This window comes from Melanostigma gelatinosum (assembly GCF_949748355.1).
Source record: "Melanostigma gelatinosum genome assembly, chromosome: 17".
Classification (NCBI taxonomy): domain Eukaryota; kingdom Metazoa; phylum Chordata; class Actinopteri; order Perciformes; family Zoarcidae; genus Melanostigma; species Melanostigma gelatinosum.
Window position 1 is genome coordinate 14,603,218 of NC_136650.1, and position 13,121 is coordinate 14,616,338.

The 13,121-nt window shown below is 42.4% G+C and overlaps 1 protein-coding gene across 2 annotated transcripts in view; it reads left to right on the forward strand.

The window, feature by feature from the left end:
• Nucleotides 1–13,121, forward strand: part of vps50 (VPS50 subunit of EARP/GARPII complex) — an 82,042-nt gene that overhangs the window by 27,796 nt on the left and 41,125 nt on the right. For both annotated transcript variants that reach the window (XM_079288482.1, XM_079288481.1), the window contains exons 10-12: nt 444–486; nt 1,932–2,030; nt 4,337–4,477. In XM_079288482.1, coding sequence (XP_079144608.1) covers nt 444–486; nt 1,932–2,030; nt 4,337–4,477 — 283 coding nt within the window. The remainder of the gene's footprint in view (nt 1–443; nt 487–1,931; nt 2,031–4,336; nt 4,478–13,121) is intronic.

Here is a 13,121-nt window from a genome sequence, read left to right on the forward strand (position 1 = left end):
CCTTGGGCGACCGCGGCCTCACAAGGCACAACGTAAGCGCAGGCTGACCTGAAAAAGACCCCGAGCACAGCAGAGACGGAGGCAGGGAAACGGAGGAACAGAGCATGATTATGAACGGGCACGGGGGGGGGGGGGGGTCACGGGGGAATTGAATTGATGTCCCAGGAACGGGCAATGTAGTCGCAATTTCGGTTGCTACTTTGCAGCTTATGAGTTAAAGGCATTTCCCAGGATGAGGCGAAGACCTTTTTTAAATTTGCAGATAGTCCAGTAACTTTGATTGGGTATTTTCCATTAATTTAGGAATTAGACTAAAACCATTAATATCTTAAGAATGAATTAATTGAAACATTTATAGAAAGAAGTTACTAGTTATTTGACTCTGTATTCTTTTTCAGAATAGAGTTGCTAACTCTCAATAATCTCCCTTTTCCCCTTCACAGCGAACTGAATTCCAAACTACAAGACACTCTGGAGCAAATAGAGGTATGTGCCTTCCTGCTTTATCTCTAATTACGTTATTTGAGAGCGATATCGGTGAAGAGACTTTTAGCAGTGAGTAAGATGGGCTCTAACCTTGTACTTTTCCACAAGCCCTCATCTGAAAGAAGCCATTTATACTTCATTTTGACATTCTGATAGTTTGCCGTTCTGGTTCTGCCAAATATTGACACATTCAGAACGTCATTAATGTCTGTATGCGAGCACAATTAATTATATCAGTTTCATCTCTGGCTGTGTCGCGAAAAATGATATGCAAAGCAATTTTCTCTGCACCGCTGCTGCTGCGCTTGAGTAGATCAATTACTTACGGTTTCGTCTGTACACAAGAAACACGCGTGCATGTACACACACACACACACACACACACAACCGCGCACATCCTGTCAGCATAAGTTTGTGAATAAGCAATGCGAAATCCTCTAAAATCAAAAAGGTAAACACACATCAAGAGTAGGATTTTAGTGTTCAACACCTTCATCTTAAGAATGCTAAGAGCCAGAAACACCATATACACTCTATACATACTTAATATACTTAATATACACCATATACTGTGTGTATGCTTTACAGAACAAAGTTGTCAATGGTTGCTGGTCAGCCTAGTGTGTAATCTCTGTATTCATATGCAGGACCTGTTTCCGTTTGTTGTCCGAGTACCAATCATTTCCGAGCATTCTTTGGTTGAACAGTCCGGTTGGTTGAAGAGCAAAAGAGGCGGAACACATTGGCAAAAATGCAATAGCAGCACAGGCACATACCAATCGTCCGTAGCACGCTAACCGTCTCCAGGACCTCCGTAGAAGAGCAACCGCCCAGTCAGCCGAGAGAAGCCAGTTGTTCAATGAATAGAGAAAGGGACTCCTCTCTATGCATGATCAGACACAGTAGAAATGCAGACAATGTATTATCCGCTATCATTTTTTGTTGCATCACATCAAGTTGACAATCAATCAAAATCATTTGGTGGCTTGTTTTCCTACTTCACATGCTGACACAATTGTAGAAAACTGCAATGGCAGGAACCCCAAAACATTTTCAAACTCCACATTTAATCATCAAATGACCCATCACAGAGCAGCGTTGAAATTCCATGTTCAAGTACAGCTCGTGAAGCGTGAGAAGATGCGTTTGTGACGCAATGCGTTCGATCACTTATAGCATTTGTCAGCGCTATATGCTTTGAGGTCGGCTTCTGGGTCAGGGTTGTTACGCATCCCTGTACATCCAAACTTCCTGCTAACCTTGACTTACTTTCTCACCTCTCTTATTAGCTCTTTGTCAAAGACGAACACGCACACACTGACATGTATACATCCACACCCAATTACCCTTGGCCTTGTGTGGTAGCTGTACATAAATCCCTGGTCTTATCGTTGATAATCCCTCTCTTTTCTTTCCCTTTGTCATCCATCTATTTCTGGCTCCAGGAGCAGCTTGACGTCGCCCTGTCGAAGACTTGCAAGCACTTTGATGTTTCGCACTACACCAAGGTCCAACTGGCCTACACGCTGCTGGGCAAGACACAGGTCAGTGGTTTGACTCGTCTACAGGGGCACGGAGGGGGGAGGGGCTCAATATGACTGGATGAGATGATGTATAGGCAATGTTATTTCCTTACTTCCTCGACCTGTTTCCACCATTTAGATTAGAAGAGTATAAGACAGGCTGCTTAAACCATTGTATAAAACATGAGAATGTAATTTGGGTTATTTAAGTTTCTCTTTGTTATTGGTCCTTCTGGCCTCAGTGGAGTGTTTTCAGGGTTTTGTCGTTGGAGTAGAGAATATTTTAGGCCACGGGCGTGCATGTCATCCTTTGTGATTACGTTATTCTCCGCTTGCTGTCAATCAGCTCACACCCACAAAAAGAGTTCTTCAAAATAGTCCTTGGATAAAATAAAATAAGCTCTCGAAACATAAAAACCGTCTGTGATGATACAGTCACATGTTTGTAAGTGACATTTTTTGCAGCTAATTTTAAGCTATAAAACATTTATATTAAGAACAACAATAAGCAAGATATTGTAGTTTCTATTAAAAATGCCTGTGAAGAAATATAAAGGACAATAAGCTTAAATGACAGATATTGTCTTTTTATCACTCGTGTAATGTTCCTGGCTGCCTCTTGCCGTTGCTCCTAAAGGCTTGTTGTTGTTCTCCTGTTTCTTTCTTTTGCTCGCTCTGAATCGGTTCGTCTCGCTCTCTCTTCATCTGTGTTTCTCTTGAGCTACAGCTATGATCTTTCCCTCAATCTGAGCTATTACTGCAGTCTTGCGTTGATAAAGCACACACACACACACACACACTCGCACTTTTAATCTGAAAGGTTTTAGTTGGATAAATTAATTTTCTGTTCACTGGTCTCTCAGGCTTTAGCTCTCATTACCTAATAGCCATAGCCTAATGAACCTGACACTGTGCTTTCCCAGCATTTGTCTGAATGAAACATATGCTTGTCTAGTATAAGTAGCGGCAGATGAATGAGTTTACTTTTGCAGTTGGTTGATAATTGTGTCTGAAGATGATTACAATATGAGTTGCTCGCTGACTCCCTTTTTTTCTTGTCTACAGTCCATGCTTTGCACAGCCAGCAGTTTTTAATGGTGTTATTTTTAGCCAGATGAAGTGAAAGATTGTACTTAGAAGGTGTTACTGGTTAAATCATGGTGAAGAGCATTATTTTCATGTTTACTTGCTAAAAAGTATATTTTATTATTATTTGGTTTTATTAACAAGTTCTCAAATTATAACATGTTATGTGAAATGGATGGCCTGGGGAGAAAATAGTCTTTGTTACGTACCTGTCCTTCATTCTTGTGGTAAATAAGCCACAGCGTGCTAACATATTAGCCATATCAACTCCATGAGGTGATAATGTGTCAGTGTTGTGATTGCAGCTTGCTGCCCTGCCCCCAAAGAACTCACATTGATGAAAAGTGAAAGCTAATTGGTCGTTCCACGGCAACGCTACGCCTCTTGGACTGAAGTATATTAAAGGACGCCAGTAAAACGTAGAAAAGTAAAACTGTCATATATTTCATTTATCTACCGAAATCTGTCTTGAAGAATAGAATGTTATAAATATGCCAACTACTTACTTCGCTATTTATTAAGCGTTTTCCCCGCTTCCCAGAGAACCATAAAGCGAGCATTGGACTTAAGCGCTGTCGTGATTTTTAGGGCAATCTCAACTTTGTGTTCATGTTCATTATGCTGAGGTAAATTACTCTGAAGGCTATTTAAGTGTTTGTACTGGGGAGTTGACTTACCTAAAATAAGATCCTCTGGCCACTGTCCAAAATGGCGGCAGTGCTACCGACGCTCTATCTAGTGGTGGTTGTGAAAAAAAAAAATACCAGAGTTTCGTGTCTTTACTTCTCTAAGCTTTAGCTGCCCCCACGAGGCCTAAATGTCAATTAATGCAGCTTTAAGGAGGAAAGCTAAAGTAGAAAAGGAAGAGGCTGGTTGGGGTGAGAGTCAATATTTTTTTAACGATGTTTCATATGCTTCATTTAAAAAACAGTGTAAGAGTAATCAGTGACATTTTTAAGGATTAAAACGCATAGATCCGCACACTAAATAGCTCCCGTTAAAGGATTTACTTGCAGCAGTGTTTCGAGCACTTATCTGTTTTAATCCCGTTAGATATTCAGCACAGTTTCCCTCAATGCTGTATTGTGCTAACAAAATACAGAGTATACAGCGCGAGTCTCCAAGAAGTTTGATTTGCAATGTCCGTGCTGTTTGCCTTTCCACAGATCCACACTGGCACATGACAGTGACATGTTGAACAGAGTGGTTTTCATAACGGTGTATTGGTTCTCTCTCTGCAGACTGCTATGGACCAGCTCCACATGCACTTCACCCAGGCCATCCACAACACCGTGTTCCAAGTGGTGCTGGGATATGTGGAGCTGTGCGCCGGCAACGCCGATACCAAGTTCCAGAAGATGCAGTACAAGGACCTGTGCACGGTAAGGAGATGTGTGTGTGTGTGTGGGAAGCCAATTTATTCCACCCATTCTGTCTGCATACTATTGCATTTTCAGTTCTCTTTGTTTGATGACAGTGAAACCACTTTTTTTTTTTACTCTGTTAAGTGAAAACTTACAATGGAACAGAAAACAACACCTACAGAGTGCTGTGATGAAAGTTCATATGAAACACTCTCACACTGTGCTGCTCATATTATGCCCCTGGTTTCCTGCCAAAGCCTCGAAGAAAGCCTGATTTCATGACAAGGGACTCTACAGATTCTCCACAGTAGAGTGAAATGGAGGCGTAGAGGAGAAAGCGATTCATAGAAAGGAAAGAAACGTATCTACGTATATCGCAGCCCCTCACTATGAGACGATTAATCTCTCCATACAGAACCAATGCACTGCAGCAGCAGCACTCTGACGGGGCTCTCCATACCGGCCCACCGGCCTCAGTTCCCTCACTGTCTTTTTCTTTCCCTCCACATCAAAATAAATCATTTGCATGGCCAGTAAGCCGTGGCTTCAGTCAGTCCATCATTAGCTCTGCTGAGAGTGAGTTTTTCTTTCTCTTAGGGAGTGGTGTTACGGTGTGACCTACAGTACCGTGTGGCGATGTAGATGGATGTGTAGCTAAAGGTTATCCCTGCGTCATCGGAGGGTACAATTTGTTTCTTGACAGTCTCTCCCGATGTGTCGGTTGTGATCGATCCTCCGTGACTGTGTAGCTCCCTGTGTGGCCTTGCTGTCTGACTGCACAGCTTTTACTCTGCTGGGCATTGCCAGCTGTGCTCTTATCGACAACGCCCTGCCCTTTACCGCTTTCCTTTGCGCTACCTCTCCGCCTCTCACCGCTTCTTTTTTCTCTTTATGCCGAGGTTCCTTCCCCAGTTGGTAAGCGGCATGGACGAAGCAATGTTTAATTCATAATATATATATTTTATGAATCTAGTTTCAGTTTTCTGTTCGTTGGATCTGCTTGAGATGCAGAGGAGGTCAATGGGGGGCCTGCATTCAAGCTGGCTGGTGGGATGTTTTCGGCGTCGGAGCCGAATGGAGGGTTATCAGTTTCTCGGTCACTTCAAAACTGGCTTTCAGCACATGTTTTGTGTCACCGTGAAAATATGTCAAAAATAGAGTGCGAATGTTCATTGGGATTTATGGGAAAATATGTTTCCCCTTTCTTGACGTTGACGGCCAGGACCAGGCTGTTCACCGGTAGCATACTGTGCGTGGGATTCCCAAACAGAAGACTGTGGATGTAATGAAGTGCTGCTGATGCATATAATGAGTTCTCTCTCAGAGTTGAGGGGCGAAAGCTTTCTCGCAAGGTCGTTTGGCTTGTTAGTTTCACCAGCGGCTGCTGTGATACATGATGTACTCGGCTCCACTCTTTCCTTTCACCAGAGTGGCTATGAATACACTGATTCACTGTACTACAGGATTCTTATACCGGTATCAACAATACAATTTGCTTATGACCGTAACTTTAAGTGCATATTTATATTGTACTGGTGTTGTAAATAAGGTGGAAAATGACTTGTCATAAGAAAATCGTGTCACCATGACAGCTCTTAATATATACGCTTTTATTAAAGACACTTTAATGTAATATCATCAGGGAGAAATCCCCCTCAGACAAAACTTGAGATTTAGTTAAGGTGAAACAATGTAAATACAGTAAAGCTTTATCTGTAAATCACGCTTGTTTTTCAACCATTATCTTGAATGAATTTCAAAAGATAAGATAAAACACAATTTCAGAGAAATTGAATGATTCAGATTTTGTATTTTCTTTTCACAAAACAGGATAATCGGCCTCGCATGACCTCAATTATTTTTCAGTATGAAAATGACTGGACTTCTTTCATACTTTCATACACTTTTGTGATGTTTTATATTCAGTTTAACTCTTTAAATGTCAAATGAAGAACCTTCGACTGTCATTCGGCTTACTGCACATCTGCGTCATGGATCCTCTCAAATATCGTGTGCATGCAACTGTTCAGAAGTTACGGACACATGCTCGTGTTTACTTGTGTCAGATAACCTGTCAGCGCACCGTGTTGCCTGGATGATCCCACTCATACCCCCCCCCACACACACACACACATTCTACTGTACAAACACTCTTAAGATTGATGGGACGTGCCGTTGCACCCTGGGCTGTGTGATCGTGATTGATGGGCCAACACATCCACACACAGGCGCACACTCAAATGAAGAGGCATGTGAACACCCACAGACAGTCCAGCTGTGTCGCTGGCCACATTTGAAGCCTGTCTGCTGTAGTATTGCGCTGATTGCTGATCGGATCGTATAGTGACGTTATAAGGGATGATCGTCAATGAATATTAAGGCAATTTGAACTAAGTTACTATCAGAACTAAGATGTTAATACAAAATAATCTCTAGAATCTGCATCCTATTGTGCATTTAGAGACATTCCTGGTGAAGCAGCATGTCCGCCCGCTGAGCCCTGTCAATCAGCACTGACGAGTGAATTTAAATCCTTAATTACAACCCAGTTGGCCGTCTCTCTTAAAGGTTTTGAATATGTTAAAGCTCCATCAGACGCTGAGATGATTATTATATTGGCATCCGGGTAAAACCCAGACACAAACAAGTCATCCATTCTGCCATTTCACTGGCGCCCTGTGACTTAGCTCCTCCTCCCGCCGCCCCGCCTCACGATCAGATCACCCATTGATTGGACAACACAACGCTCACCTCTGGTGTGCAGTGAATTTTATGGGGAGCGCAAATGTTTTGCTTACTTTCACTTCTTACGGTCGATTATTTTACTGTACCTGCCTTTAAACGGTCAAAAGGAGAGCTAACTGAAGAACCCATGTGAAATAAGTGTCTATGTAGCTGATGTGGTGCTCATACACACACACACACACACACACACACACTAGACTGAGGTGGTTTTCAAGAGTCCTTCTCAGTTGTTTGGGACTTTATGGAAGTTTCCAAAGACTCTCTCGCTAGTAAGATTCTCTTTCAAATCAGCAGAGAATGTGTTTGGGGGAAATAAACTAATCTTTCCACGCTTTCAACAAATGGCAATGGTTTGCTGTTGAGCAAGGCATTGGACGGTCACCTGCTCCAGTGGAGCTGCACAGTATGGAGAACGTGTTAATGTTGTGGACTCTGTGTGTTTGTGGATTCAGCTGCTGTCCCCCCTGATAAATAAAGGTTAAGAAAACTGTTGGAGCCACATTAGACCTCCTGAACCTGCCTTCTTAGTTATGCAACTTAAAATTCAAGGGAAACGGGAACACTCGGAAAAGGTCGGTTGTGATTGTGAAAGGGTCTTATTAATTTTACATCCACATCTCATCATTATTGGCCTCATTCCCTATCATTCTGTCCTATCATAGGCTGCAATGGACATCGCAGCCTCTAGAAGCTGCTCGTGTGACTTTAGCCTTTTAGTATTGTTTCTCAGAAAGCCACAATGTCGCCCCAATAATATCAAACAAAGGCTCAGTAACCCACAGTGATCCATCCCACTCTCAACCGGTGCAGTGTCCCATTATTTTGGTATTGGCTGACCCGTCGGTGCGGTCACGGATCTGAAGTGTGGACCGTTTTGCGAGGCTGTGGAGTGGATGCTGCCACTGTTGCCTTTTTCATGTTAAGCAGAGCTATTACCCTACGTTAATCACGGCTGCTGATAGCATCATTACACAGTGACACAAATCCACTGCCATCATATCACCCCAGCTCGTATGGAGGGAAACTGGTCTTGTTTGTGGTGAATAGTTTGTCACAGTAGCGATAGACGGCAGCTGATTTATCATGAGGATTATTTTTTACTCTTTCCCCAGAGGAGGAATGATTTGTTTGATTTTTGATTCTCGTTAGTTCTTTCTCTTTAGTTGCCTGAATCGTTCTTGTGTGTTTTCGGGGGTGGAATCTGCTGTTTGAACAGCAATAACTCTCTGAATTCCAGGGAGACTCATCAATGCCTTTGAAAAAGTCGTCATGTGCAATGAACCTTGATGTTGTTGCGCATGGCAAGTTTGTTGTGATGAAGCACTTAAAAGCACAACATGAAACAGGGGAGCAGATGATCATAAATATGGCCCTTTCCAAAATCTCATGGAAGGTAAATAGGAGCACGTATCTATTAATTTAATTATCAAAAACATCATTAGCGATAGCATCAGTATGTAACAACTCAAGTAAAGTAGTAAACTCTTTTTTTACTCTTTAAGGGTGAGCCACAGGGTTTAATATTTACATGATACATAAGAAATCACTTTTTCGTCTTTCATGTAGATCAGGGATTCCCAAAGTGTGGTGCGCGCACCCCTGGGGGTGCGCGAGCTGCCTCTAGGGGGTGCGCGAGAGGAAAAGTGTAATGGCGTCTGATGGTGTAATAATATTAAATATTTAAAAAAAAATCCCCTTTGTAAGATTTAGAATTAAAAACGTACAATTTAATAAATGCACTTGAGCTCCTTCCGGCAGACTTGCCGCCTGCCGCCAGTGTACACACTAGCGAGCCTAGCTTGTGCAGCTAGCGTCAGCTAACAGCGAACTTCATGCATTCAGCAACATGAATTTAAATATGCTAAACTGGCTGAAATCGGGGAAACTGTCAGGTGGGACATCTGAAGCTATCGGTCATAAAAGAGGAGAGGGACAGAGAGAGAGAGAGGAATCGGAGACGAGGGGAACGGAGAGGTGCGTTGGGGAGAGACCGGGAGAAGAAATCGAGCCAGAGTCAGAGGAAGATGAGACGGAGGAGACCGAAAAGGAGGAAGGGATAGCACAGACAAATCGGGAGCACATCGGCCCATCGAGGAGTCAAGGTGAAAGAAGAGGAAACGAGAGTGAGCATCAGACTGGGAAAAAAAGAGGAAATATGATTAAAAGTATCTGTGTCTGGGCTTCACTTGGATTGGCATCGCAGATTCCCCAAAGCCACAGTGTGTGGTGTGCAGTGAGGTTCTGGCTAACAGTCTGAAGCTCTTATTTACGTCGCCACCTGAACACCAAGCATGCCAGTGCAAGTCAAAAGCCCCTTACATTGTTTATATCGAAATTGGAGGAGTTACAAAACAGCCCAAAACAACTGGAGTCTCATTCATGTGTTGGGTCTATAAATGATGCACTACGGGCTTCATATCTGGTCAGTTACAGAATAGCGAGAAAGGGGCTACCGCACACAATCGCCGAAGACGTGTGCTTGCCAGCTGCCAGAGAGATGGTGGAATGTATGATTGGGGAGAAAGAAGCAAAAAAGTTGGACATGATCCCGGTGTCCAACAACACTGTGTCGCGCCGCATCGATGCTTTGTCCGAAGACATCCTGGCTACATTAGTCGCTCATTAATTGTAAAGTCTGTGCGTGTGTGCTCGCATCCGTATTGCTCTTTAAAAGTGACGCCTTGTGTCACTGAAAGTTATTGAAACTTTGTTGCAGTGTTTCAGGGCGTTTTCACACCTTTAGTTTGTTTGCTTTGTTCTGATTCAGGGATTAATATGATACAATGTTGCAGTTTCCCCTTTGTTCGGTTTGTGTTCACACTGCAACATTTAACAGCGGACTAAATCTTGTAAACAAACGCCACGCGCGAGCAAACTGCTCTCTCATTGGTCAGATTTTTATGCGGCTGTAAATGGGCTCTGTTGTTTTTATTGTTTTTTTTATTAAGGGGGGGGGGTGCTCGAACCCGGTCGGGATGTAGAAGGGGGTGCGCGGTCTAAAAAGTTTGGGAACCGCTGATGTAGATGATAATTGTATGTCACATTGACTTACTGAGGACTTTATTCACTTATAGACTGATTTCATGCGATTCGGAATCCAAAACATCTGAAACTTCTCCTTAACGACGACAATGATTTTTGTGTCCTGTCGAATAAATCAGTAATGATATGATTTGTGTTTAAAATGTCATTTCAAGAGACTTTTCTGAGTAGATATGAGGAATCGCCTCACACTGCACGTAACCGCCGAGATGTGTTGTGCACCAAATTGTGTGAGAAAAGCAGGTTTACAGATTGCTGCCTATGCTTGTTTTTCTAATCTCTTGCAGGTTAATCTGTTTATCCATTCTTTTTTTGAAATGAGGCGGGGTGTGACTGTCTTCTCCCAAAGAAAGTAAATCAGCTAAATCAGGGTTACCTGCCCTCGCTTTGCACATCTCTTTTTGTAAAATGTGTGGCATTTCTTTCATGCGCACTCCTCCAACACACACACACACACCTACACACCTACACACCTACACACCTACACACACACACACACACACACACACACACACACACACACACACACACACACACACAATGGAGTAAAAAGCACTCAGCGCTTTCTGTTGAGAAGCTCCGTGACACCGCTTGGCATATGCTGTGTGCATAATGAGTTACTGTCTTCAGAAAGCCAAATGGCTGAAAATATATCCTGCCTCCTCCGAATTCTCATCATTGTTCTTGATGAGAAGGCCGCGTCCAGCAAGGTTGACGAGAAAATTTTTTTTTTATAATTTGTTTTTTCTGTGTAATCTTTCTGCAGGTGTGACATGCAGAAGCTCTTATGTTTGTTGCAGGCTTTTGTATGCACACACACACACACACACACACACACACACACACACACACACACACACACACATTACACATTGCACACTGAACAATACAGCAGTGCTGTGCAAGTGTACTTCTTCTCATCAAACCCACTGAAGATTCCTCACCCACACACAACACACAACCCCCTCACCTCAGTTGCCCGCCAACATGCCGCTGTGATGTGGTTGACTGGTGGAGAACATGGCATGTCGAATGTCAGCCTTGTTTTGTCCAAGCTGGTTCATTAGCTTACCTCTCTGACCTGTGGCGCTGGAGGCGGTTTGTAACTGAAGCTATATTTCTTTCTGTATTTGTTTACTTCAGGTCTCTTCAGCACCGGTGATCAACTATTTTCCTTGACTGTACAGGGAAATAACATCTCTAGTATAGTACCCATAGTAGAAACTATACATTAGTAATACATGTATTATTACGATATAATGGATGTGTTTGTTAGTGGACACACAGAAATAGTTTAACCAGAATACTGTTATATTCTAGAACGATTGATATTGCAGAAAATCAAGTTTGTTTCGGTGTTATTGTGCAGCAGTTCAGTGTTGTGATGGATATTGTATCTTCAGGGTTCATTTTTCACGACCACAATTCTGTCTTCCTATGTCGGACCTGTCAGCCTTATTGACAGTTGCACCTGCATCATGCACCCTGTACTCAACAGGAACTAGAACTAGACAACAGTCTAGATACAGTAGATTTACGTGACACAATGTGCAGTGACATAGCGCATTTCTTTACAGACACAAGCTTTTATTTTTATTTTTTCGGACACACCTAGCTGAACATCCTGCGGTTGCAACGGGTGCCATAGACTGCTTTTCTTCAAAAAAGAAAAAAGAAAAAAAAAAATCTTAATTCCAAGTTGCCCTAATTGTGTGATTGGTTAAGTGTACTATTCACCAGTGTGAACAGTTTGCTGTGGTCACGCAGGTGATGAGGTTTGTTGTTTTGGTGTTGAAATGATAATTTGGAGATGAGGAAGAAAAGAGTGATTTAATGTTCACTGTAGCAAACAAATTCAAATGAGGATTTATTACACTGGTAAGTGCATAAATGATAGTCATCATTGGAGGGTTTGCAGGGTGCTTTGTTTTAATATACTATTCAGAGTGGATAGCTAACAGTCTGATGTTAATGAAAGCATCACCTCACCTCTAATATTATGTGCTTTAATGAATTCTAGTACATCACACACTTCTTTATTTTAATAATGTTGACTATTTCATTTTTCACACTTTTAACTTGTAGAGCTGCAAGTGTTTGCCCACCTGTTAAACTTCAGTGTGTTCCTGAGAAATTGTCTATAAATTCACAGCATTTCGACACCGTCTCTAACGACGCCTTGGGCAACAGCGCTGTCATTACTTGACTTCTTGCTGATGTCTTGCAGTGGTGAAAGTATCTCACTGAACCTGGCAAGTGGTGGTTTGTCACTCAGAGACAAAAGCCAGAAGGAGTGGGGCTTTACTCACGTTAGTGAGTACACAGTCGGGGTCTTTTTATTACAGCGATCATCAGAGTGTGAGTTTTCCGTTGTTTGTATTGACAGTGCTTTTGTGAAAGGAAGCGGAGGTCTGCGACCGCTTGAACAAAGTAAAGTGTTGCTGCTGTTGTCAGCGCTGTTCGAGCCGACAGTGATTCATTTGTCTCTGGACGTGTTGACAGAACTCTATAGGCGAGTTGTTCAGTAGAGCCCGGAACTGTGTCAGTGGCTACTATTGGGCCATGCTGCACTTTTAACACACACATCTTTCCAGGCAGTCTGGAAACTCACTTCAGGCTTTGGGCATATGGACATTATATCATATCTGATGTATTGCTTTTATATACAGTATATACTTTTGAAGTCAAGTTGTCATTGTATAACCAAATGTGCAAAACATAATTATTATAATCAGTCCTTACATTAATTAGCTCTTACATAAGTTGAAAGCGTTTCTGGTGACGCATAAAATGGATATTTCCCAACACAGTGTCCTTGAATGATGAGTATAAAAAGGCTTACATTAGATTTAACAGGCCTATTTTTTTGGTTTGA